The sequence below is a fragment of the Vanacampus margaritifer genome, chromosome 2 (genome assembly GCF_051991255.1).
Source record: "Vanacampus margaritifer isolate UIUO_Vmar chromosome 2, RoL_Vmar_1.0, whole genome shotgun sequence".
Taxonomy (NCBI): domain Eukaryota; kingdom Metazoa; phylum Chordata; class Actinopteri; order Syngnathiformes; family Syngnathidae; genus Vanacampus; species Vanacampus margaritifer.
This window is the reverse complement of record NC_135433.1, coordinates 41,785,848-41,813,616: the sequence shown is the minus strand read 5'-3', so window position 1 is coordinate 41,813,616 and position 27,769 is coordinate 41,785,848. Positions and strand designations below refer to the sequence as shown.

The following is a 27,769-nucleotide window of genomic DNA, read 5'->3' as shown; positions in this document are numbered from 1 at the left end:
TTCAGCAGTTCACTCTTTATTTCACATTATTTACAATCAGAGTGCAAAACCATAAAAGAACGATAGGGCACACAGAAAAAATGTCCTTACGTTTTATTCTCCGATGTCACACATAAAAGTGCACTTGTGCATTCCAAGGCCTTATCTATACAACGAGCCAGCATAAGTGATGTTAAGTAACAACAAATCACAGAAGTCTGTGACCTTTACGTCAGTAACTACCACACACTCCAAAAACGGTTGCGTCAAACGTGACCTAATTTGGGTCAAAAACAGACCGATATTCAGAAAGTTGTGTCAAATCGACCCGAATAGTAGATGGGTCTATTTTTACCAAATTAGGTTATTTTTTGACAATATTATTTTTGGAGTGTGTGATCACTTTCTGCTGCACATTTTTTAACCTCCTGAAGCTCCATTTCAGTGTCTCATCTTCAGTGCTTGACAGATGCAGACATAAAAAGCTGCACTTCAGATTTTTTAAATAAAGCTGGGAAAAACAGAGGACAATAATAAAAAAGAAAATCTCCATCCAGCACGTATCCCTTTAAGCCTCCTGTTGTGTTCCCAGATCAAATTGAGCCATAAAAAAAAAAGAAAAAATGTTAGGCATGAAACTTGTGTCTGGCTTCTTAATATGTGTAATCAACATATATTGTGAAATCATTTTGTAGGTTTTCTAGATGAGTTACCCAAGACACATATTTGGGTTTTATTTAAATATACTCATAAATATATCAAATATTTGCATTTTATTGACGGATTGATTTGGGGATTCGGTTGTGAAAAAAAACATGAAAATAATGAACAATGCGTAAATTATTTTGTGAATGTGAGAAGATGTTTTGATGAAGTTGGAATGATTCCAATTAGACGAGAAATGTGGAAGATTTAGGATTAATTTGTAATATTTCGCATTCGTTTCAGTGGGATTTCTTTTCATGGAAATTGTTGAATTGTGGGAAAAACGAGAATTACAAGAATTTGTAAAATACTTCCACAAGTTGAGTATGTATTTGAAATGTAAAAAAAAAAGATTAGAAATACTTTTTGGGTACAGAATAACAAAAAAGAAAACAAAAGTAGGTCATGGTTTCTTTGACAGCGAGCCAATTTGACTTGCAACATGACAGGAGGGTTAAAAAAAAAAATATACACATCGTACAAAAATAATGAAAACACATCCGAAGTCTAAAGAGCAAGAAGTAGACTCTTATTATCTTGGAATGATGCCCCCCCTCAAAAAAAAAACAAAAAAAAACAAAACAAAAACAAATCAGTCAGTCACGTTAGAAAGTCTTGAGCATTCTTCCTGCATGTTCACGTCGTTTGACTACTTGTTTGAGTCTGAGAGCACGCGGAGGTGTCGACCCCACAGGAGGGATCCTCTCTGGGGGTCCTCTGACAGCTCCCGTCCACTACGGGCTCCTGCTCGACCAGCTCCAAGTCCAGCAGGTCGTCGGTGGCCAGCGCGTGGATGGCGCCATTGCAACACGAGCACACCTGGACAACGACAAAATGTTGGATGAAGGACACATACGGGCATATTGGCCACTTCATTAGGTACACATGCACAATCGTATCTGAAATTTTGCTTTTAAAAAGGGGCAGTGTGTATTTTTCAGTACCACCTATACGTGAACTAATAATTAATAAAAAAAAAACAATTATTTCAATAATGTGCAACAAAATATGTTTTCACATCAACATACATTTAAAAAATATATATAATCGTAGGTCTAGTAATCGCTAATTAGTTTACATAGCTTCTTACGGGTGGCTGACATCTTTCACTGCAGTCTTTCTGTTACGGATACCAGAAGAAGAAGATCTTTGCAAATGTAGTTAGCCTCTGCAGCTGTCGGACCCGATTGGGTTGACCGACGCTTACCTTGTGCGCGTGCTTAAAAATTGTTGCATTCTATTAGTTCAACACTAGATGGCACTAAATAATACACACGGTACCTTTAAAAGTGAAACAATATTAAAAAACAGAAGAAATGTTTGGTTGCTGAGCACCAAATGTGGGGAAAAGACAATAATAGCTCTCCCCTTTCCCCCCTCACTTATTATAATGTTAATATAAAAAAATAAAAAAAGACCATATATTTATCCACTATTATTATATATGTATGTGGACAATTTAAATATTGTTTTTTTTTTAAATTATAAATGATTGGCTATTAGACAAATTTATTCTTGAGTTTTGTACACCCATGTGAAGACATTTAATTTTTTTTTGCTTTGACATATGATATATATGTGGGTGATTTTATTTTTAAATATATTATTTAATCTTGGTTAGTCAAATGAATGATTGGGTTTGTGTAGCCCAATGAGAGGATTTTTTTATTTTTTTTACTGCGATTATAATCTTTTCATTTAATACAATGCTGTTCACGTGTGGCCTTTCATTTAATGTATTTTATTTCCTTTATTAATTAAATGAATTGACTTTTGTTTTATAATCCAAAGAAGTGACTTTTTTAAATTATCATTTTTTCAAAGTATTACGTAGACATATATTATTTAAAATAAGTATAAAATCAGTTAAATATTATTAGTCAAATTAATTGATATTTTTATAATCCCATGAAAACATTTTTATTATTTATAATATAACATTATTTTTTAAATAATATTATAATGATTTTTAATATGTAATCACATATTTTTAATTTCTTTTTTATTATTACTTCATTTATTTTTTTAAATATAGTATTATTGTATGTATGTGTGGGTATTTATTCCATACATGTTTTTAATCATATTGCCTTAAATCCCTCATGGGGTTAAATATGATTATTAGTAAAATTCATTTGAGTTCAACCGTTATTTTTGATTATTAATAAAATTTATTACAGCTTTTTATAAAGACAGATTTATTTCCAGTTATTTCTATTAATAGAGTGTTATTATGAGTGTATTTACTGTATTTAATATATTTTTAAAATTCTGCATAATTAAACAAAATGTGTCACCACATACCAAAGTCAAAATCATTGACATTTAAATTTATTTTAATCCTTCAATATTGTTATTATTTTTGTACTTGTTTGTACTTTGCTTTTATGATTAATATTAGTGTGCATGTGTGAATATAGCTGTTGTGACATGACTAAAGCATCCATCCGTCCAAATCTCACATTGCCGTCAGTGACAGTCTGACTTTCGCAGCACATACCTTGACATCTAGGACTTTGGGCAGCCCCCCCTTCTTCATCCAGGTGTGCACCTGCGCCAGCTCCTTCTTCTGTTCCTCAGTGAAGCTCGGCTGGCTTTTCTGCATCAGCCTCAGCTTCTCGCGGTCCTCCTTCAGAACTTTCTGGATGTCGCTGTTGACAAAATACAAATCACGTCTCATTCAACTGCCAAAGTTTGAACAGGAGTGAACGTGCTCATAGCGGTGGCACGTCGATTTTCAGGTTGAGCAGAGTCATTGCAGTGCAACCTGAATGCCACCAGGGGGCAGCAGGCAACAATACTGAAATGGGGGAATTGTTAAGTCTTGGGCAGAGACGCTCACGTTTCATTGTGATGATTGCAATTTGCAAATGTGCCTGCTTGTGCAACATAACCACGTAGTCTTACTTGCACATGCTTTCCAAGACGGGGTTAGGGGTTCAAACTCATGTTAGAGGTTCAAAATAGGGTTAGAGTTTGAAATGAGGGCTCCAAGCCAGTCTGAGATTTTCAAATTGCAGTTTTAAGATAGAGTTACAGTTTGAAATCAGAGTCAAGCTTTCAAATTACGATTTCAAATTCAGGTCATAAGGCAGGGTTAGAGTATCAAACTACAATTAAGTTTTCAAATAAAGGTTTCAAGTCAGGGATTTCAAACTAAAGTTAACTTTTCAAATTGGGGGTTTCAAGATAGGTATAGGGTTTCAAACTCAAAATCAAGGTTTTAAGATTTCAAACTAGAGTTACATTTTCAATTTGAGGTTCTAAGCCAGGTTTAGGGTTTTAAACTATAGCTACGTTTGCAAATTAAGGTTTCAAGACAAGTTTATGGTTCCAAACTAGAGTTAAATTGTCAAATTATGGTTTAAAATTGAGATTCCAAGATATTATCAGGGTTTCAAATGAAGGTTTCTATCCAGGGTTCAGGACTGCAAGGATTTCAACCCTGAGTTTGAGTTTAGGGTTTCAAGATAGGGTTAGGGTTTCAAATGATTTAGTCAAAGTTATGTTTCCAAAATAGGATTGGCGTGTCAAATGAGTGTTTCAAAGTAGCAGTACGGCTTCAAATTGCAAGTGATGACTCACCGCGAGGGCAGCTGGTAAGTCATCATGACTTTGTCGTTGGCCTTGGCCATGAGGAGCCAAACGGGGTCCTGGAGGACGTAATTGATGAAGCACTCGCTCGGCTCCATCTCGCTGCCGCTCGAGTGACCTTTCACCTTCTGGCTCTTCTGCGACGAGTCCACGCTGCCAAAGTATTTGCTGCTGTTGCTACCTGATGGCCCAAAACAACAGTCCAGTTGTTGGCCAATATTCATCGTATAACCAAATACTTCAATAGAATAAAAACAATTCATTCATACATGATTTGTAGTGAATAATGAATAAGTTTGTGGCCAATTAAAACTCACTCACTGCCAGCCCAGTTCAAATGGATCCTGACGTCTCTAGCCGTCAAAGGCAGTGAATGAGTGAAGTGAAATGGGATAATTTGGGCTAAAGCCCTAACCCACCTGCCCCACTTCCGGAAATCCCGCTGCCCGAAGCGCCGCTGTTGGACGTCCTGCTGTTGGACGTCCTGCTGTTGGACGTCCTGCTGTTGGACGTCCTGCTGTTGGACGTCCCGCTAGCTGAGGTTCCGCAGCCGTTGGAGCGAGAGTGCATGGAACTAGAGGTGGCCGAGCCGGTGCCCGAATACGAATCCTCCTGCAGGATGATGTCCAGCATGTCGCTGGAGGATGAGTTGTTGTCACTGTGGTTGCCGTCACCGCGAGAGCTCGCCTGGGAGACAAGAAACACACACGCACGGATGTTGAGTGACAGTGTTGACATCTCAGTGCTGCATCCTCAAAATATAAGTCAATGGAAAAACATTGGCTGCTGCTTTTAGTGTGTGTTTTTTTTGTATAAAATGATTGACTGACTTTTTCATTGTATACACAAAGGGCCTGTCCATCTAGTAAGTGTGAAACAATCAAGGGGGTAAAAATGCTGTGCCCACAAGTGAGGTTTCACATTGACAAATGAGAGTATATAAAGTACATACAATAATAATAATAATAATAAATAGTTTATTTAAAGAAATTAATACATTATTTAAATATTAACATTTTTAAATACTGTACTGTATCACACATAATATACAATTAAAACATATTTTGTAATTTGCAATAATTATAACAAACCATCATTTAACAAAAAACAAAACAAATTGTTCAATGTTCTTCCTTTTAATGATCTTGATTTGACTTACAATACAGTTTTATGTACAATAAACTATTTTAAAAATCAATAATTGGGGTATATTATTATTATTATTATTAAAATCATCAAATATTATGGATGTTCGATAGCACCTTTTTTTTTTAGACCAATATCAGTACTCAACTCGAGTATTCACCGATACCAAGTACTAATATCACCAGTGCTTTAGATAAATAAAGTCCCCTCCAGCCCCAAAACAATGACAGATCATTTTAAAGAAAGACCTATATATACAGTAATATAGAATTTCTCATTAAAACTGCCTGAAATTAACGTTAATTTTCTATTCTTCTCATTTCTAGTTCTTGATCATATAGCAGCCACCTTGAAAAAAGGCCTGGTACTGGTCCGAAACAGATACCGTGAAAAGACACGCGAAACAATGCATCAAATACTACAGGATTAAATGTTAATACTAGGTGGAAAAAAAAAGGGAAAAAAGTCAAATAAAATAAAAAAGGCATGTGCTGCATGCAGGCCCCTGGACCATACTTCAACCACCCCTACTACCGTTAAAATGGCTAGTGGTGGCACACGCATTATTCATTTGCAGTCTTCTCCAGAGTCTCAAGTAACACCACCCAAAAAAATGCTAGATTTTTGCAATTAAATGAGCTCGTAGTGAGCGTCAAAGACAAACACATTCACGTCATAGATTATAATACCAACATCATAAAAATAACGGCCTGAAAGACATATAAGCATAAAAGGTCATTCCTTACCGTGATGACATTTCTAAATAAACATTGCCTGACCATTTTACCAACAGCACAACTGCTGCTGATGCTTAACGTCTTAACAGCAATATAACGTCCCATGAATTTTCTTCATGAGGTTTAAATATGCACACCAGTTGACAAAAGTTGGAGTGAGATGGCAAGAGCGATATAGTTACACCTTGAACGGACATAATGGAATTGAGTAGGAATGGGATTGGACAAGGATGGAAGGTTTTCGGACGGTCAGCCTACCTCACTGCTGCAAGCCCTCAGCCTAGAAGAGAATATGCCTTTATCCCAAGACAAACGCTCACAGACATGGAGCGAGCCCTCGTAATACAACGGTCCAGGTGGACCAAGGAGACTGAGAGATGGCTAAAGGGTGTAAGGCATAATACAGCACGTGTTAACACCCATATGGAGCTCGGGACCAAATTTGGCTTTTACACACGGTATAGGAGGTACATGCGAAATTCTTGGGAGGAATCAATTTGACATTCACTTTAATCAGAGCTGTTGAGTTTTGCACAGGCTCAGCAGGCCCAATAATGGTGACTTGCAGGATGGCACATATAGACAGAGAGTGGGTACAGTGCTCCCCACTATATCATCTCTCCAATAATAGATGATTCCAATCAAAATCCATTTTCCAATTGAAATCGGTTTTCCTTACACTCGTATCAAAATGTGGTTAAAAAGTGTGTTTTACATGTGAGAGGTAAAACTCAGTTTTTCCCCTATGATGGGTCTGGATAACCCCCCCGCGATGAAGCGGGGTTCACTGTATTGGGAGGGGGGAAAAGTTCCATTGCTTGCCTACCTGATTCAGCTCTTTGGCTTGGCCCCCGACCGCTCCTTTCTCCCGTTCGGCCGCGTTGCCGCATTGTCCCGCGGAGGGCAACGCCGTGCCGTCCTGCCGGTCCCCGGAGAGCTCCAACTCCAGCAGGTTCAGAGGAGAACTGCAGCGGGACTGGAAGAGCGGCGGCGAAGCAGACTGCGGCGTGGAGGCGCGAGACTGGCCCTCCGCCGGGGCCTTGGGAGATTCCGAAGTCGTCGGGGGGAAGTAGAATGAGGGCGTCACATAGCCCACTTGAGGGGTAAAAGGGTTCTGGGGGTTTAACGGGGCTGGAGTCATTATGGTCGCTTGTCCTGGAAAGGTGGGTTGGGTGTAAAGTTGGGCCTGGATGGGGAAACCGTCAGTCCCTGGAAGATACACTGGCTGTGGAAGTCCGGGACCCAAGGGTGGGTAAAGGTAGTTAGGCAGCACAAGAGCCATGATGGGGGCCACCATTGGTGCTGTGTAGGGGGAAGGAGGGACCCCTGGTGGGCAAGGAGGAGCCCCTTGATTGTCACCAAAGCCTTGTAGAGGGCCGTTCACACAGGGAACTACAGAAGTGTCTCTGGGGAAAACCTGGAGGGGGGAGCCAGGGTACGCTACAGGAAACATTGTCTGCGATGCGTCCGAAACGGACCAGGATGTGGGGTTAAGGCCTTGGTTCAGGAAGGGACCTCGCGGCTGGTGGTGTTTCGGATAAGACGCGGAGCTGTCCGAGGACTCGGTCTGCTTGGCTCGCTTGGTTTTGGTCTTTTTGTTGCGGGTGCCGCGCCGCGCTGCATTGGGATTGGACCCTGGGCCGCTTTGCTTCCCAGGCTGGGCAGCTGGTGCCACTGTGAGGAAGGAAATTAGCAATGCATTCAAGTAGGGAAAATATTTTGGTATGGAACAACCATAGTAACGCTGGGGTATCGGGCCGAATATGATCACAGCCCCCTGTGGTGTGAGGTGTTTTAAGAGTGATTTTTCTACCCTGAGCTCTTCCAAAAATGGTAGGGTCAATAATTGTAGATGTTAAACCTGTTCAATATTTACGATCACAAATCCTTGAGGGTCAATAATCGTAGATGCTAAACCTGTAAAATATTTACAATCACAAATCGTTGTGTGTAGTCAGCACCAAGCTGGGGTGATACTCCCACCCAATCTGCTCGGAAAACGGGCAGGGCCAACAATCTTAAATGTTAAACCTGTTCACTATTTCCAATCACAACTCCTTTTGACTCATTCAGTGCTGGTGACGGCCATAGACGTCAAAAATACATTTTAACTGGGCTGGCAGTGAATGAGTTATGCATGTGTTTAATACAAAGGTTATCATCGTAAATATGCCACAACACATCGGAGAGGAAAAGAAAACACTCAATACACCTCAAACCACATGATAATATTTTTTTAATGTGCTTCCTTTGACTATAAATGGTCATAAATCAGCCTGTTTATCAATATGTGTAATGTTTGACTTAAAAAAAAAAAAAATTTTACCGTCTGTGTTCTTTTCCCTTTGACGTTCCAGGTACTGCGAACAGTCGGCTTTGAGGGCGGTGAGCCGGCGAAGTTCTTTGAAGCGAAACAGGAAGGCCTGCTCTTCCTTCTGCGTGTGGGCTGCCAAAACCTGCTTGGTCAAACCCAGTTTCCTGTACGACTCCCGTTCTTGGCCCCGGGGCGAAACGGCGCGAGACGGTGCCGCCTGTGCCGGGTTGTGGCTGCATTCTGCCGCCTCACCCGCCCCTGACACATCCTCTGTGTTCTCTGTATGGATGACAGAGGACCAAGAAATCTAATGAGTCCACATATGATATGAATTGAGCTAATATACACAGTGATAATAGAGTGGAAGACAGTGGAAAGAACTTTGGACACAAACTTATCCACAACTGAACTTGTTCACATGCACACACTCAGAGAGACAAAGAACTCTGTGGGAAGCACAAATGCATCACGTTGATCCTGTGATCAGAATTTCTGCACAACATCATTTCATATTTAAGAACCTTTTGTCTCATTACCCTTACTCCTTGGTTTTGATCACATCATCAAGGTGCAAATGTGCGGTAAACAATTACATACATAAAACGCAGATGGATTTACAGTGCTGTGAAAAAAGATCATTTCCTGAATTTTCTCCTTTTTATTGCATATTCCTTTCACAAGAGCCGTATCGAAAATGACATCTTTACAAAGACGATGATGCTTATTATTTCAACAACCATTGCAGTGGTGCCATGAGGTAAGAGTGACCTGTGTCGCTTCGCTGATTTTGGTTGCAGTGAACAAACAACAGTTTATCAGAAAAATTAACAATTATTTTTTTCTTAAAAAAAAAAAGTTTATTGCCATTCACACTTACTGTCAAATTAAAAATGAAAACAGCACATGTTGTTTTAATTTTGCAAATAATGCAAAGACTATATATGGGTGTCACTGTATTAAAACCCTTTAACAAAGGTAGACGGGGAACAATAGTCATAGCCATATATTCTTTATCCTCTGCAAAGAAAGACTAATATTACTGGGGGTTACTAAGAATCAGTGACCGTTTTCTGTACTCAGGTGGCCAAGGCACAATTTTGAAGTAAAAAAAACAAAAGGTGAGAACAACTTTATATTTTATTTAATTGTGTCATTACTGTATGTTTTTATAAAGTTAAATATTGTTGTGTTTTTTGGGACGCTGTAACAGTTAATGGCATTTCAATTCATTTAAATGGGGAAAGATGATTTGAGTTACGACTAGTGTGAGCTAAAAAGAGGTCAGGTAACAAATTCAACTCAAGGCGCCACTGTATTGTAATAAAACAAAAATTGGAAGATCACATAAATAGTAATTAATAATTATGTAATATAAAAAAATGAAACTAATCTAATTACTGCTTATATATATTTTAAAATGTGTAATCAATTTAATAAAAAATAATGATAACATAAGTTATTACTAAATATAATACTGACAACGTAATACGAGAGGAAATTTGCATCAAAAGAGGAAAACTGCCAGGAAATGGATCCTTTTCACGACACTGTACCTGATTCTTGTTGAGGTTTCTTGTCCCCAACATGCACTATGGTGCTACTGTAGCTACACTGGCTGGTGATGGACACCACACTTTCGGGTTTGTTAGGTAAAGGTAGGGGCAGCGAGGTGCCCACTACCGCTCTGGCCGCGTCACTGGACTTTTTATCTGTGTCGTCCAAAGTGGAGAGACCCGACTGATCCTTCAACAAGGCCGGTTCTGCCAAAGAGAACAGAGAACAAAAAAAAAAGATGCTGACATGGGACTGCCGTTCTGGAGAGTCTGAGAAAGAAGAAGATTTTAAGCAGGGATGTCCAAACTTTTGCCACTACTGAGGATCAAATATGGAAGGAATGGGGGAAGAGGTGGGGCATGTTATAACCAATTCAAGATGCTGTCGGTCAACTTATAAAACAAGCCATCCAGCAAACAACATATTTAAAGAAAACTAAATCTTACTTTTGATGTATTAGTTGAAGAAGCAAAAAGCCTCCAATATTGAATTGTAATAATTGTAATTGAAAAAAGAGCCATATCTGGAAACGGTCTTGGGATGGACTCACTAGCGGCTTGTGCTTGTTCTCGCACTGCGTAGCCATCATTGGCAACGTGCATGATAAATTGCTGTAAGCTAAATAATAGATTTATCGCTCCAAGGCGGAAAACGGAAATATGTTGCATTTGCAGGCTGAAGTTCCGCCTCCATATTCTCACTCATCCAATCACAAATGATGACGCCAATTAGAAGTCCGCAATCTATATAGCATAGCGTGTATGTTATTTATTGAATTGCAGTGTCTCTAATGTTGTTATAATCCTTTCAAAATAGCTGCCCACGCATGTGACAAGGCGGAAGTTCCACCCATGTGCAATACATTCACTCAATCACAGATGCCAGAAGCAGGCGCGTCCACTCCAAAGCAGCGCTGCTTTCTGCTAATAGAAATCACCAAGCTGGTGATAGCGTGAGCGAGGCAGTCAAGAAATTATCAAAATGACCACAAAAAATGTGTAGCAAAGTCATCTTTTAAATACAAAATAGTATGAAAAACTTTTAACTTTTTTTTATTTTTTATAATTTGAATCTGAAATTAACATATTCACCTCAGAACATTCTTTAAATAAAACGTTATTTTCTCACGTTCAGTTTTTAATTTCATGTTTAAAAAAAATCTGTGCTCTTGTAGCAGTCGAAGTTACATACTATATTAAATAAAAACGATGGTGTGATTTTTTTCCTAACATCACTACATTCTTATTTTTAATTTAAAACAAATAGTGAGCTGTCGTTCAATGTTTTAGTCTTTTCTTGTAACCTTTTAATGCAGGCTGTTGGATTTTATGATTCGACGATGCGGCAAAACGTGCAGCCGGGACCGCAAGTGGCCCCCGGGTCGGACTTTGGACACCCTTGCTTTTAAGGTACGAGTAAGAAAGCCTTTGAAAGAGGACTTTCTAATGAGAGGGCTAACTTTTATGAAGGTGATGCAGTGGGACATACCTTGAGAAGTCTGCATTGTGGTGCCCACTTTGTGTTTGTCCTCATCAGAGGACGTGGTGTTGCAGGAGGATTGGCATTTCCTCTTCAGAGCGAAGGGAACATTGCAATTCTCCAAGTACCTGCGGTGGTTGATAATCATAATTAGGGACAAAATGATGCCAATTTTTTTCTTTTTTAATGGCTGACATGGCGCCTACACGCACCGGTGTATATTATTGTCAGCAATATGGGTCTATCAAAAGTTGTGTTTGTACCTGACAACACTGTCCAGACAGCTGATCTGCTGGTAGGAGTAGACCATCTGGTCGTTGAGCGGCATGTCCTCATGGGGAGAGGACCTGCTCTCCTCCATTGGCGTGGGGCTCTCCTTCCAGCTGAGGAGGCCGGATAAATCCTTGGGCCGTACCACTGCCAGGCTCTTTTGAGCAGAGTCGACTAAAGAGACGGATTTAAGGGGTTAATGCAAGGCAGGATGGCTTTCACTGTCAAAGCAGAACTGAATTCTGAACTTACTGCTGTTGATTTTCTTGCACTGTTCCTGGTGCTTCTGGAGATGGATTCCCTTGCAGATTTCCTGGAAAGTTCGCTACCAAAGAAATGGGAAACAAAAGTTAGAGTCTCCTTTGTCTATTCAATTTGACATTTTCAGTTGGGTCCACTGTGTAAAGTGGACACAAACTCACCGGCCGGACTTTGCTGCTCACGTCTTTCTCCTCATCGTACTCTTGATGGAATTTGTTGCCGTTGTTGAGGCTCTCGCTAGAGGAGGTCATGCCCAGGAGGTGGTCGGTGCTGTTCAGACTCCTGTAGCCACTCGAGCCACTGTTATGAACCGGCTGAAGGAGAAACGGAAGATATATATCAGGATGTCAACAACACCTGTATAAACCTTATTTAGCTTTCCTACAAGAATACCAAGTGCTGTAAATTGGGCATTTACTGTATCCAGACTAGGGGTAACCTGATCACACTTATGTGGCACCTGAGTCAGAGTATTTGGTTTTAAGTATCTGCCAATACAGTACAGAGCCCCGATCTGATACCTTGGCAATACGTCAAGAAAAAAAAAAAAATATCCAAATTGCCTCAAATATGGAAATATACATACAGACATGTACTGTATATACATAGATGTGTACGTATATGCATTGGGTTAGGGTGAGCACTAACCCAAAACAACAAAACATAACATTGCGTAACAAAAAATTAAGCTATCACTGTTACCATTTGACAAGTTGATTATTATTTTTTTGTCCTGATCAGCTGGAAATCACATGATCGGCACCAATTTCCGATCACATGATCGGATCCGGAACACCCCAAATCGAGAATTGTGGAACACCCCCTCGTTTTTTCACTGTGATCCCAGGCAATGTTGACATTCAAGTACCGCCCACTGTAATAATCAGTTGACTGAGCAGCAAGCCTTGTGGAACCTCCCCCTTGTTCTCACCTGCAGGAGGAGCCTGTGGATCTGCTCAGTGACCTCCTGGATGTCCGAGTCCATGGCCTTTGATTCGGCGCCAGCAGAGAGTGGGGCCATGAATATATCCTCGTTGACGGGGCCCCTGGGGTCCAACAAATTTAGTTTAGTAAACAGAGTACCACTTAGTGATATATTTTAGTAGTGGAGGGAAGGAAGTAAAATACAAATTATTTTTTTCTTATACTCAATTAGATTTTTTCAGCTATCTGTACTTTACTTGAAGATCTATTTCTCTGGTGACTTTTTACTTTTATCCCCCAAGAATGATACGGGGTGAACGTGTTCTTTCTTGTCTAAAAAACACTAGCTTCTAGTGTTAAAAAAAATTAGCTGTCGAATCTGGAAAAAACACTTACTGTATGTAAAATGAACTTATGCCAGTTGTTATCATTAGTTAATTTTTTGTTAGTAACATCATTAGCAAAGCTATGGGAAAATAATACATTTGTTTTACGCATGCTCAGTATGAGTACTATGTAAGGAAATAAAAGAACCATTTGGTCTAATCTTCAAAAGGCAAAAACTCACGTTCGCACTTTGTGTCTCCCGATGACAAAAGAGACCTTGCGACTCCAGGGGTTGACAAAACTGGACCAGCTGGTGTCCAGGATGACGTATTCTCCGTTGCGTGCGCAGAAGCGGATCGACGAGTGGTCGAACGGCTGCCCTGCGTACTGGAGGACTGGATGTGGGGAGGGGAACATCACATTACTTTTGAGCAGATCTTACAGGTTAAAAAAAAAGAGGGATTGATAACATATTTGTGAAATTAGTCCAAAGTGAGTAGTCTAATATTATTACTGTTGCTATGCTAAGTACTCACTCTTTCTGTGAATGGCCAGCATGATGGGTCTGTCATTAGGATGCAAGTGGAGGAGTACCTGTGTACCTATCAGATCCTGGGGTAGGTAACCCAGGAGAGGAACCGCTCTGAAATACACACAAAAAGTACATTTATGACACCGGAAGAAGCAATAAATGCGCTAACACGATGAGATGGCATGAATGTACAGTAAATGGTTGTTTGCCAAATATGCCCTATGTTGACTGGCGACCAATCCAGGGTTTACCCTATCGTTTGCCAAAAATCACCTGCTACCCTAATGACAAAATGGGCCATAGAAAATGGATGGATGCCTAAATAGAACACGGCAACCTCTAGTCAAAAGTAGGAAGAAAATTGACACTGTTTCCAGTTGTGACCCAGTGACTTAGAACTATAATTGAAAATTGTCATGAATGTCTGGCTCACCGTTCATCCACATCCTGGAACACGCAACTTGGAGAATGCGTCGTGGTGAAAACGCGCTTATCTGTCGGAATACGGGGTGCTATCAAAAATGAAAACAGGGTTAAGGTTACTGTGCAGTCAAACATAGACGTGGAAGCACTAACCTATATAAACAATTCTAATATTAGTTCAATGACATTGTATTAACTTATTTCAAACATTCATTTTGTAGTTTCTCTAGGCTGCACTGCTTACAGTGTCTTGGATGTTAAATTTTTGTCCAATCAGATTTCAGTACTGCCTTGTCAAATAGTCTGCCTTCGAAATGAGTCATGGACCGAAAGCAAAGATGTACTTACTAGGAGTAGGCGATTAAAAATAAATAAATAATAATAATTAGGCACATGACTTCAATTGTTAACTTACGATAAATCACACATTTTATATCTGTTCTAAATGTCCAATCACATATTTTAAAGTTGTCATATTCTTTACTACTCATTAATCATGTGCACCCCAAAAAAAATTCTGGCGTAAAAGGAACTTTTTTAAATTTGACATCCCTAGAATTGACATATGTGGACGTCCTTACCGTCATAACCCGAGTGAACCCTCTCAGCCAGGAGGAGGCAGCAAAACTGGTCCTCAGCATGTGCTGCGACTTGGACCTTCATCAGGTATGGAGTCATTCGGAAGGGATAGTACTGCAGGTCGCCTTTGCACTCCTTTGCTCCACTGGACCAACAAGTTGAAAAAAATGTGGAAGAAGAACCAATATGAGCAAAGACCATTAAATGTGCCATGTTCATCTGGCCCGCATAACAATCGGTTATATAATAATCATGTATTTGGTTTCTCACGTTAAAAATTGGAAACGTTGGGTCTATGTGGAGCCCACTTAACTAACAAAATGATGGCCTTGGCACGGAAATGTTATTATGCATAACAGAGCATCTCATTAACAGTGATGCGCATATGATGTCACAACGTCATTTAAAAACACATCCGGAAATGGAACAAAGACATGACTAAAAATCACAAGCAGCAGATGGTCCGCTAGCGAGAACGCAGAGCCGGCGCCCACCCACCTGATGCGGCAGAAAAAGGACTTCTCCTGATTGCAGTCAGGCAGCGATGACTCTGCAATGGGAAAAAGGAGCATGTTTTAATTCAGAGGTAAAACGATAGTGCACAACTTTGCTTGCTTTTGCTCCCCCCGGTCGGGGGCAGGTGCTCGGATTTTCATGAATTCCATCAATTAATTCATAGCTCTACCTCTGATTGCAATGAATTAAATGTGAGAGTTTAGCTGTTGGTGGTCAGCAAAAACAAGCGGTGATGAATGGGGAGTAGGTGTTACTTTTTCCACTAAAGTGTAGGTCATCAAGATGTTGATTCACTTCCAATTTCTTTTAAAACAGGGAGATGGGTCAGAGCATATAGAGGAAGTAAAGCAAATAGTCAACTAAAATTCATGCTTATTTTGAAATTGCATTCTCAAAATCAATTTAAAGGGCTACTTGACTCATTGAGCCATTTTCAGCAGTAAAAAGTTCATATTTTGTCCAGAATTAATTTGATAATTTTCATGTACAAAAAATACCTTTAAAAACACATTTTCCACTTTCTGTCGACTAAAGATGACATCACTTTTGCTGAGGAAGTAGGTAACGACCTCCACAAGTGAAAAGGATTTTATTGCCGTTTCGACATTAAAATGTCTTCATCCTTTTGTTTTATGTTTCTTCTTCTTTATAACTTTATTTTTTTTAACAACATTTCTAATCCACCCTCATTGACGATAACTTTAACAAACAATAGCTCTTACCGGCCCCAGTGCACATGCTCCAGGAAGGCAAGCGGTACGGCGTGGTGAAGCTGTAGAACATGCTGACATCCTGCGGGATCAGGAACTCCACAAACTTGCTGTTGTTGAACACGTCCCTTTTGCAGTTGAGGATGGAGGCGGCTTGGTCGGAAATGTACACGATCTTTCCCGTGATGAGTGACACGGCCACCGCGAAAATGTCCTGTTAATAGAGCACAACGACGACGTCATGCGGACTTTTGTCAATACACATTTGATGCTAGCTTAGCTGCTATGCTAACTGCTAAGGCTTAGCAGTTAGAACGGCTTCTTCATTTCCTCTTCTTTTTTTCGTATTTGGACAATAATTGCCGACTTACATTGTTTTTGAGGGTGTATTCAGATGTAATGCTGTCTATCTCGTCGATGGTATACGACGATACGTCCAGGCCAGAAGGTTGACTGTCATTTGTCATCAGCAGCTGGTAATACTCCTCATTGGCTGAAAACAAATGTAACTATTCAAGTCTCGCAGACTTGGGAGACAAGAAAATTATTTTGACATAAAAAAATTAAAATAAATAACAAAAATCATTTGAACCAGAGAATCGGATTTGATTAAAAAAATGTGCGGTTATTTTTACATTTCGTCTGAAAATATCTATAGAAAAAAAAGGCTCAGAGGAAGCCCCATTACCTTCCACCTGCTTGACGCAGCGCAGGGCGTGCTTGAGTGTGTTCAACGTGGTGGACTTGCTGCCATGCCTCTTCTCGGCAGGCAGGTAGAGCTTCAGCTCTTTCAGGATCTTCAGAACCTCCTTTTGCGTCTTGGCTTTAGCTGATTCTTGACTACTGCAAGTGGCACAAGCGCATTTGTGTTTAGTCATATATGCATATCTTAAAAAAAAAAAGAAGCCCAATTTGAGTTTACGGCCTTCGGGTTTACGTACCTGCAACCACTGGTGGAAGGGTTGTCTTGCTCGGAGCTGAGCAAACTGAAGGCATTTGAACTACTGGGTGGAGATGGACTGTGGGAGTTTGAGCTGAGGGGGACAGAGAAGGAAAATTGACTTTTATGACCAAGTGGTTTATAAACACTTACTATCAGATGCACTGACCTAAACTGTAATACTGCTTGTCCATATCACCCTTTCAAATGTTCTCGTTTTGTATTTCCATTTGACTGGTTGTCCAGTTCAACAAAATGGCTTCACATGTGAGGGCATTTCTCCAGTGTTTTCCATTTCACTCAAACGGTGGCATATTTGGATGAAGCCAGCTCGTACCCCAAATTTTGGCCGGCAACACATAGTGAAAAACAATCCCCCCAAAAAGACCAAACTACAGCTTGTCATCTTAATCATGATTTTTTTGCCTCCCAATGGATTTGCCTTAAACTGAACAGCAGATGAGTCCTCCTGTATTCCCAGTATGTATCCAACAAAAAGGAGGATCATTTCTTTGACATTTGCTATCCTTCATAATAGCAGCCAGGTGAGGAAAAGCCACCCAAAGAGCCCTTAAGGTGGTCTTATGTAACAATGAGCAAAAGCGGACACAGTGGATCTTGCAGTTTGTGATGTGGTTAAGTTCGACTTGGAGAAAGATTAGCTGGTGTTGATGTCTTTTGTGGAAGACGACTGGGGAAACGAGGAGCGGGCCACGTGCTGCTTTAAGAGAGGCGCTGACAACGGGCGACGCACTCTTAAAAATGTCAGCGGCTCCTTGTGGAGACCCTTAACCAGGTGGCTCAGCGGGAATGGCGAAGAATTAGGAGGATGAGTGCAAATACATATCCATCTCTGTATCTCTCTCCCTCTCAATAGATCTCTGCCATCTATTGCTCAGATAATCTATATCTTAATTTTGACCCAAAAATTAGTTTTATAAGTTTTAGTCATAATTTAGTCATCTGATCATATTTTAGTCAACCTTAAACATTTCTTGACAATAATATGTTATATGTGACCTCACTAGTCTAACCATGACATTCTGATCAATATAACATTTTTGGAATATGAGTTGAGAAGCAAATTCCACAGGGGCACCCCGACATGTCTCGAATGCACAGAGACAGTTGTGGTGATCAATAAATCACATGTCATTACTCAAATAGACATGCTGAGCAGTCTGAAAAATCAACATTGATATTATGAATATGTATGCGTGCCATTTTTAGTTTGACAAAAAGTACTGTTTACAAATACAGTACACTGACATTTTAGAACACAATCGCCAGTCCAAATTTAAGTAGAAATGCACAACCTGATGAAATCCAATGTTATAAATTCAAATATTAACACTACTAATAAAAACGTTCCAAATGTTTAACCTCAGAAAAAGCCCAGTAGAGTATGAGTGGATTGCTTGGCATTAACCCACAAGCCTAACAAGGACCTGCTAAAGCCAGAACGGACTCTGAGATGCTGACTGATCACAACACAGGTGCACCTAAATAGCAGGCTAATCCGGTTAAGAATAGCGCCCGCAATGCCACAATTAGCAACCGCTGAGCATAGGAGGGCATTTAAATGCAGTTACGCGTAATGCTCCAAAATACAACAGTTGGTCTGAGAGTGCGACAGGCCCAACATGTACTAAGCTTTTACAGGAGGCTAATTGGCCTGCATTGCATCATCACCGACTTGAGAGCTTCCGTTTAATTCCGCTTGAATGACCCTGTAGTTGTGGAAAATAGCACACCATTCAGTTTTGTTTTTAGTTACATGGGCTACTTTGTTACGCACGCTCACTTTGTGTTCATGTTCTAAATTGGTGACTTTCAACCACCGTGTGGAAGAATATTAGTGTGACGCGCGAAATGATCAAATTTGACTTCACTGGTGTGAAAAAGGCACTGATATATTGCTAGCCTAGCAGCGTTTCACAACACGTCTCTGACAGTTTGTGTCCAAAATTTGTTCAAGCTATTTTCAACACATGAAATTGGTTACAATAACAGAAGATCTATAGTATTGATTTGTGGGGAAAAAAATATGAAATTGGTCATATTCGACATATTTGAACATATGGGGTTTCTGCCAGAAAATGTGACAATATGCTGATTTGGTTTTCAAAAATGAAACGCTACAATTTTGCTTAAGTACTCAAAATACACAATTATTATCACGCACAGCATTTGAAAATGGCCCAAATAGATTGTAAATGACTCTTGTGGAACCAATGCCAAATGCCAACATATTTGCTCATAAAATTACATGTTAACATAGAAGCCTTTCTTAAAAATCTCCTCACCTCCCGGAAATCTCATTAGGGTTAAGGTCTGGGTATGCTAGTAGCCATGTATCCATCACAGCTAAAGCTTCTCTTGTATCTATTAGCCATGTTGCAATTATTTTACCTAAGGCGGCACAGAAAATGAGAAACCCCACTTATTTGGAGGAGGTCATTTCGACACCTTCACACAAGGATTATTTAACAGAACAATGATTCACTTTAGGTCACTTTTTTTTTTAGAACTTCTTACAGCGCAAAACGCTTACCCGGGACTATTAACAGCTCTGGCACTAAAAATACCCTACTTAAGTCACTGAGAATAGAGCTTCCTTTGCAAATAGCACCCAAGAGGACGCAGAGAAGTCCAAGAAGAAAAAAAGCAACCATGTTAAGTGTCTCAAGTTGACTTGGCAGCAGCAAGTGGCATCAGAGAGGCAGAATGAGCTTAATGTGGCGAGCGGTGGCTCCATTTTAGTCTGGACGACGGTTGAAGATCGGGACAAGGTGGCCTGATGAAAGCGGTTGAGGATTGTTTCACTTTATGGTTTAGAACTGTCGTTTCCAAGGGAGGAAAAATTATTTTGTTTCACTCGTTGGTCCCAAAATAATTTATTTATTTATATATATATATATATATATATATATATATATATATATATATAAATATATATATATATAAATATATATATATAAATATATATATATATATATATATATATATATATATATATATATATATATATATATATATATATATAAAAAAATTAGGATGGAATAATAAAATTGCTTTGTGTTAAATTTTACAAACCCAGATTTGAAACCCCGAAATGGCAAAAGACTTTCCCTCCCCTAATTGAGGCTCATTCCTGCCTCTCCCTGGGGAACAATCATGCCTTCCTTCCTCAGCGCGACATCGTGTGCAACCAAACGTTTAAATAAACTCATCTGGTCAGGAATGTGTTCCTTTTTACCCCCGTTATTTAATACATGTTCGGGATAACAAAAAATGTTGATCAATGGCGATTTCAGAGCTATTTTTCAAGGTGTTACTTTGTGTAACAAGTTTGAGAATCATTCCTATAAAAGTAAAGCTGGCCCATTGGCCTGATATTATGGGTATTTTCTACCACTCCCTGTTTGGGCAGAAAAATGTTCCAGTGGGACGCGAGGCAGACAGCGAAGGGGACGTAACGTAAGAAGAATGGTTAACTCCGCCCAGTGACAAACATGAACAAATAATGCGTTGCCGTGGCGATACACGAAGCGTTAGACAGCATGACACAGTCCCTCTGCCGTTGGTATGAAGCCAAGTGGCTTGTCTGCCGGATGACATCATCAGGCCGGACTTCCTACTGGGAGCAGCCGTCGTTTTCTTAAACTTTTTCCCAGCAGTCCAAATGAACTCCGGCTGCCTCCTGCCAGCAGTGAATCACGTCTGCACTCGTTTTGACGTCATGCTACACACATCCATTTAAGTCATTTGGAAATGTTCTGCACATATTCCATCTGTACTTCAAGTATATTTAGTTGAATCATCACTGAAATTACAAGTTGTGAAATTACAGAGCACGTGTTCAGCCTAAAGATGATGGTGGTGGTGGAAGACGTGAACTGTGCGGGACATGAAAATGTATTTTTTTATTTCTATTTTTTAAGACTCGTTGCTAAAACAGTCATTACGAGAATGCTATCACAGTGACATCTTATATTAACAATTTTCTGCGGGTCTACTTAAGAAAATGCCTGCCATTGGAGTTTGATTGACCTTAGCTATATATCACATGCCTTTTAAAATCATTGTGTTCAAATGCCGTGGTACACACATAGTGATAATCAGGCCAGATTATCGGTTACTGCATGTCTAATATCACCCTGTGTAATTACCCTTTGGTGTGGGGAGTGTAAGAGTATTTTTTCCCCCCTGACTGATCTACTGAGAAAACAGCCTGGCAGAAAACTGTCAAAGTTAAGCAGGGTACACACCTAATTTGTTCCATCAAATGTATCAAAAAATTCTGGTTAACTGATTAAAAATTATCTTGACCAATTATCTTGTGGGCTGGGGACCATTAATAGTCATTTTTCCTGCCCAAAAGTATAGAAAAATCATCAACTGGAAATGTTAAGCCTGAGCAGCATTTATGATGTCAAATCCTGTTATGTGTCACCGAGTTATGCTGAGCCACGAAGCCAGTGATTTGACGGAATTTAGGATACATGTACCAATAATAGGGTTGAATTTAAACTGATCATGGTCAGCAAAAGCGCAATAATTGGATGTTTTGAAAGATCATCCTGACTGATTATCCAATGGTTTGGGTGTGTGAATGATTTTATTTCTCCCTGAGCTGCTCGGAAGTAGGGCCGGGTATCAATTGTGATTTCCCCAATCGATTCGATTTCAATTCACAAGAGTTCAGTTCGATTCGGTTTTGTTTTATTTTTATTTTTTTCTCGATTCACTTAAATCCAATCCGATATTGATGAATTAAGGAGCACCAATTCTTCTTAAAGATCAAGGACATTAAAAAAAATTCCATATTAAATTCTAAATTAAATTTTGCAGAGGCGGTAGCTGATTAAATGATTTTGTTTATCAATGAAAGTAACGTGTTATAATCACTTACATGTTACACAAACATTGACATCAGCGAGGATGAGATGAAAATATTTTCAGAATTCGAATTCAATAATTGTAAACATGAATTAAAAAGGTTCTAAATTGTCTTAAAGTGCAATAAGTCTTTCATAAATCTAAGAAAATACTTTGAAATTCATGTGAACAGTAAAATTCAAGAAAAAAAGTCAGATACAAAAAAAGGCCTTTAAAATTTTATTTTCTAATGAATTTATGGGAAAAGAGATATTAAAATAATTGATTCATGTTTTTTTTAAATCGATAACAGGGTCAAAATGGAAAATCGATTCAAGATTGATTATTTGATATTTTTTTAAACCGAGCCCTATTCGGAAGATCATGTGGGGCAACAATCACAAATGTTAAACCTGTACAATACTTACGAACACAATATAATTCCAATAGAGTAGGAGGTGCCCCTTACAGGCCAGTCTTGGTACTACAACAGACATTTTGTTTGGGGGAGGAAATGGACAAATTATGGGTGGAGATTCGCTTCATGTGTGTGGTGTGCCTTGTTGTTTATCTGGATTATAAAAGCGAATTATTTTTTGCAGTCATGTGTGGGGTCTCTCACATTTTAAGGTTGGGTTAAAATGTTCTAAATTGCAAACATTTTTCATTGAAGTATTTCTTTTTCTCCTTGGCTCTCAAGACCAGTTTTTGCAGTGTATCTATCATCCAGGTACAAATAGCAGATTTGCAAATATTACGAGATTGACGACACGCTCACTCACCTCTTGTTGCTCCCAGAAGACTCCAACAAAGCGGAATCTTTGCTGTTACTGTTGGAGCTGCCCACCGACCCGTGGCCGTGGCTCTCATGGCCGCGGCTCTCGTTCCCGTGGCTCTCGTTGCCGTGCGACTCCGTCCCGCTGCCGCTGGACCCGCTGCTCTTCATCTCCACGTCCTCCTCCAGTAGCGACAGGGAACGAGCACTCTTACGAGCACTCTTGCGAAGTCTGCGCGGCCCGGCGGGACGGGGGTCCCGGCCGCTGCTGTCGCTGCCCTCCGACGGCAGGCCCAGCTCGGGCCCGCCTTGGGCGTAGCCGCTCATCCGCTGCAGCTGCGCCATGGAGCTGCAGCCGGAGGCCCCCATCGGCATGGAGCCGCACGATGCGGACGCTCGGCAGTTCGGAGCGCCATCTTTGTCCTCCAGTGCGGAAAAGCAGTAGCGCTTGGTGTCTGAATCTTCTGACATCAGGAGGATGCGGTGATTTCTTATCGCTGGTGGTGAATTTGGGTAGGAGGAGCGCAATCACCCCATCGTCAGTAAACTTGTGTAAGGAATGGAACGGGACTGATCTGTTAAGAGAAGAATGGAAATAAAATGAGATTTATACATCTTCAATCTCTTCACATGGTGTTGCTGTCAAGCGGAAACATGGCCTGTCCAATTCAAGGTTATTTTAGTTTGAGTTAAAACTAACTATAGTAAAAATGTCCTTTGTTTTAGTCTTTGGTTATTAATTTCATACATGAGCCATGAGGTCATTTCGTGGCCTTCCGTCACCACTAGCAGCAAATATGACAAATGCAAAAGAAAATGAAATGTCTGCTCTATAACCACATGGTGGATTTTCCCAAGAACATTCTTTGGTAACAGGAATGAACACGTTTCATAATTTTAGCATCTAAAATACATTTGGGAGGAAAACGTAGGTGGATATTTCCACCCATTTTTGCTTCTGTCTTAGATTTTACTACAGTTGAGTGATTCCATGAACTGGGGTCTATTCCAGTTGATTATTGCTTTGGTGGAGACTTGACGAAGTCAACCGCTAACGAGTCCAGTGGGTCAATACACAGAAACATGGCCAGGACATCATGTCGACAAGCAGACTTGCACTATATCAAGAAACAACGTTTGTGTTCACAGAACACTCATACGTCATCATCTCATCTTTTTTTGCAGTGTGGAGCCGTTCTTTTGAGTAATAAAAGTGCCGCGAGTAGCGCGCTAATTAGCATTAGCGAGTCAGACTGGAGTAGATCATTACAATGACTTGCACATCTATAAATTGAAGCGAAAATCATTGTCAATCAACTCATTCTGAATCAAAAATCGTTCTTAAAAGAAAATCGATTCTGAATCAAATCGTGCACCCGAAAATCGGAATCGAATCGTGAGACATTCAAAGATTCCCACCGCTACTAATTACAGAGTGCAGTTCGCTGGTCTCAGTTTACCCGAGGACTTACATAACGCTGAGAGTCCAGTGGGAATAATGGTGAAATAATAGCAACAGTGAGAGTACTCATAATCACGTCCATCCATCCATTTTCTTTAGTGCTTGTCATCATTAGGGTGGTGGGAGAGAAGTAGACTACTACACCCTGAACTGGTTGCCAGCCAAACAACCATTCAATCACACTCATATTCACATGATTTTCACACATTTCACACATTTAGAGTCTTTAATAGAGCCCAACATGTACATTTTTGGACTGTGGGAGGAAGTCAGAGTCCTGAAAAAAAAAAAACACGAACACAGGAAGAACATGCAAATTCCACACTGGAAGGCTGGAGCTGGGATTTGAACTCAGAATATTTGATTGTGAGGCAGACGCATCTAGGCTGCCACGATGGAAAAACAAGGAGAAAACAACCAATTCGATTTAGTTTATGGAAACCAGATCCTTAAATATATTTTACAAATGTCTCTCTGATTTCCCCTTTCAGTTTAAGTTGTTTGCTTACATCTACGCTCAATGACATCCTAGATGGACCTAATGGCTCAGATGCACGCTGCCTCACAAACATGCACACAGGTGACCACGTAAAGCTTCATCCTTTATCCCAGTGGCTAAAAAAGGACCGGTACCAAGACAGAAGGGTCACATCATGGAGAGAGAGCCAAAAACAGAGTTCTGGTAGTGAAGGAGACGGCGATTTAAAAGTGCAACTTTAAACATGTGTCCTAAATCCCAAAATGGAGGGAGGAATTCTAAATAAGCTTGCCTTCTTTATTAAGACAAGCTGAAAATACACTTCCCTTAAAAGCGCACCCATCACAAAGTGTATCCAAGCAACCTGTGCATCACCACAGCTTGATGTTTTCTATTTCCAATTCTTCCCTGTCTGCTCTCATTTGGTGTCGGGCTAAACCAAAGCAAGAGGTGTATTTGCATTTCTATCCATTCCATCTGTTCAAGCCATAAAAAGGGAGCACTTAAAAATAGTAACAGAGTGTTCCACTAAAATTTCTCCCACAATTGAAATCTAACTATATAGATCAGGGTTCCTCAGAACTAAACATCAGACAAATCGAACTCCTTCTTCGCGGTGGTGTTTTTAGCTGTAAGTTTTGCACCATTATTGTTAATAGACCAAGACACTGGGAAGAACATTTCACTCCAGAATTCCTTGAAAGTCTTGGGATTTGACCTTGTGCAAAAATTAATCGATTAATCGACAAGTAATCGATTATCAAATTAATTGACAACTATTTTATTAATCAACTAATCGTTCGGCGCCATTCTGTAATAGAAAATTGTCTAATTCCTCTGATTTATGTAGTCCTTCATGAAAGAAGGCTGATTATATTCTGATTTCATCAAAATAAGACATTTGCAAACATCTATTTTTACTTTGGAAAACAATGACCCAACTGGTAACAGTACAACATACAGCCCCCACACCCTTTTTTTTTTTAAATCAGTGATCGTTATATGAATACAAAGTACGGAATAACCACAGATAACTGGTTAATAAACAGTAATCAGGGGGGAAATGTTTTTGTAATACACTTTAATGCAACATTAAAATGAGCCGGATTATTCGATTAATGGATTGAATAATCGATTCTAAACATATTCAATAGTGACAGCATTACTGTGCTGGATGCATCAAAGCAGCCTCAGAACATAGCCAAGACAGCCCGTTTCGGATTTCATCTTATCTTGCACAGTTTTAGATACCAGATGGGGCAAAGCAGCCCCAGAACAAAGCACCAACTAAACTTTCTGATACCAAACAGCACAGTTAGCTTCACAATGCCTTAAGATTATGTTATACAAAGCAAAGATTCAATACAGCCCGTTCAGATGGCGCAAAGCAGCCCCAACATTGTACAAAAATGTAGAAATGTACCTTAATTAATAGTTTTGGGTGAAAAAGCACACCTGGAGTTTCTCGTCTAGCCTGGACTCAGTGTCAAGTACACTAAAATAGTTGACTGTAACTACTAGTATATTTCTTTTAAGCATAGGAGTATGCATTCCGAGCATTCTTCATTAATCGCTGCTGCATGACAAACTCCAACGGACATGTGCTGCGCTGCGCTCTTTATGTAAGGTGTTGTGTCGGACTTTTCATGTGACGCATATTTAAGCACGAGCTTTTTTTTTTTTGCCTCCACTCTATTAACTTCGATTCATTGTTTCTCGAATGAACACATCGCTGATATAAGCGACACTTGTGAAGTTAACGTTCTCACGTGAAAGCCCAGCCAGCTGATCCAGTAGTCCACTGACACAGTTATGCAATTTAGACAACTGTCCCCTTTATAAGAGAATGTGGATAGTGAGTATAAAGAGCTCTACGTACCGTAAACAACAAACAATCCTGGTCCTAGTGTGCTGAAAACTGAAATCTTGAATCCAACTGGAAAAGCAGGCATGGAGATATCAATTCTTCGCTGCCCGTGACACAGTTGCTCACTCGGTCAGATTTGTGTTGTGGAGCTCCGGCTGAGTTAGTGACCTCATTCGCAGCGACTCCTCCTTCCTTGTTCTAATTGGCTCCTGCGGCTGTCAGTCTTGCACTTCCAGCCAAGCGGCGTCATTTTTCTGGGTAAAGAGGCGTTCCGGCGGGACGACGCTCGGTTCTGTGATTGGCCAGCACTACTGTCACTCTTTTTATATAAGCACGTCACCGGTTTCACGTGGAGAACTAACAGAGGAAGGCGGGGCCAGGATGGTGTGGCCAATCAGCAGCGAGCAAGCGGTAGTGAATGAAACGCCCGGGATTCTGTTGTATAAACGCTTATACAAGGCCGCGTCATGCCGACTGCGCATGCGCGGAAGTATTAAAGTACGCAGAGACGCAGACACTTCAATGGTATGATATAACACAAGGTGACTTAATAGCAAGTAATCACAGCGGCACTTATTTGATAAGTCTTCCTTCTAGACACTGATATTGCTTCTATGCTGTAATAGAATAGGCTGAAGTAAACTCAGCTATAATATATATATATATATATATATATATATATATATATATATATATATATATATATACTTGTATATACCAGTATTTTCTTACCATGACTGAGCCAAGGAACATGTTTTACATTATAAAAATCTCATCAAAAAGGTCACAAAAAAGTATATTGAACTGAAAAAAAGATATGCTTGTCGTAATCTATTCATAAATTTACTTGGTGTAAAATGGTAAAATCTGGGCCTGTTTAGTTGAGCACAAAGTTATTAATTTATTTCACACAAGTAAATTGTACCTGCTTCTGCATCGAAGTGGCAAAGATTGATGACAAAAGATTTGTTTTAAAGAACTGATTGGGAATGAATAGGAAAATTCAGCAATTCCAGACTCACACACAAAATACATTTCCGATTTGTTGGTGTCGCTTTCCAGATGGAATTGCTATGATTATAGTGCATTTCCACTTATTGATGCTTTAATTTTTTACTGTGGGAAAGCGTTTGCACTCAAGGACCACATTTGATTTCCAAAATGTACAAGGTCATTTGTCGATGAGGATAAAATAAGTTAATTCATTTTAAAAAAGTGTTGTGTGTGTGTGTGTGTGTGTGTGTATGTAAAACATACAAAAATTCATTAAATTAAAATAAACTAAAAAATATGTATAATTCATATAATTATAATTA

General features: G+C 39.9%; 1 protein-coding gene across 2 annotated transcripts; it reads right to left on the bottom strand.

Moving 5' to 3' along the window:
- per2 (period circadian clock 2) lies at positions 1-26,594 on the bottom strand. 2 transcript variants are annotated; one of them, XM_077557331.1, is made up of 24 exons: positions 26,466-26,594; positions 22,654-23,221; positions 16,992-17,084; positions 16,739-16,893; positions 16,422-16,543; positions 16,063-16,264; positions 15,323-15,374; positions 14,827-14,969; positions 14,256-14,334; positions 13,827-13,933; positions 13,532-13,685; positions 12,971-13,085; positions 12,201-12,353; positions 12,031-12,103; positions 11,772-11,952; positions 11,518-11,636; positions 10,029-10,235; positions 8,488-8,754; positions 6,988-7,835; positions 6,420-6,542; positions 4,698-4,965; positions 4,270-4,459; positions 3,185-3,335; positions 1-1,503 (listed from the first exon to the last, which is right to left on the bottom strand). In XM_077557331.1, the coding sequence occupies exons 2-24, from the start codon at positions 23,115-23,117 to the stop codon at positions 1,321-1,323; spliced, it is 4,449 nt and encodes a 1,482-aa protein (XP_077413457.1). In that variant the 5' UTR covers positions 23,118-23,221; positions 26,466-26,594; the 3' UTR covers positions 1-1,320. The 2 variants fall into 2 exon arrangements, with proteins under 2 accessions (XP_077413457.1, XP_077413458.1); XM_077557332.1 differs by lacking the exons at positions 16,992-17,084; positions 22,654-23,221; positions 26,466-26,594 and having other exon boundaries at positions 16,422-16,577; positions 16,739-16,880.
- Positions 26,595-27,769: the final 1,175 nt, after the last annotated feature.

Coding starts and splice junctions, on each gene's coding strand:
- per2 (XM_077557331.1), bottom strand. CDS start 23,117: ATGTCAGAAGATTCAGACACCAAGCGCTACTGCTTTTCCGCACTGGAG. Junction 13,086..13,531: donor GGGAGACACAAAGTGCGAAC/GTGAGTTTTTGC, acceptor GTTGGACCCCAG/GGGCCCCGTCAACGAGGATA. Junction 7,836..8,487: donor AAGGGAAAAGAACACAGACG/GTAAAATTTTTT, acceptor CCTTCCTCACAG/TGGCACCAGCTGCCCAGCCT.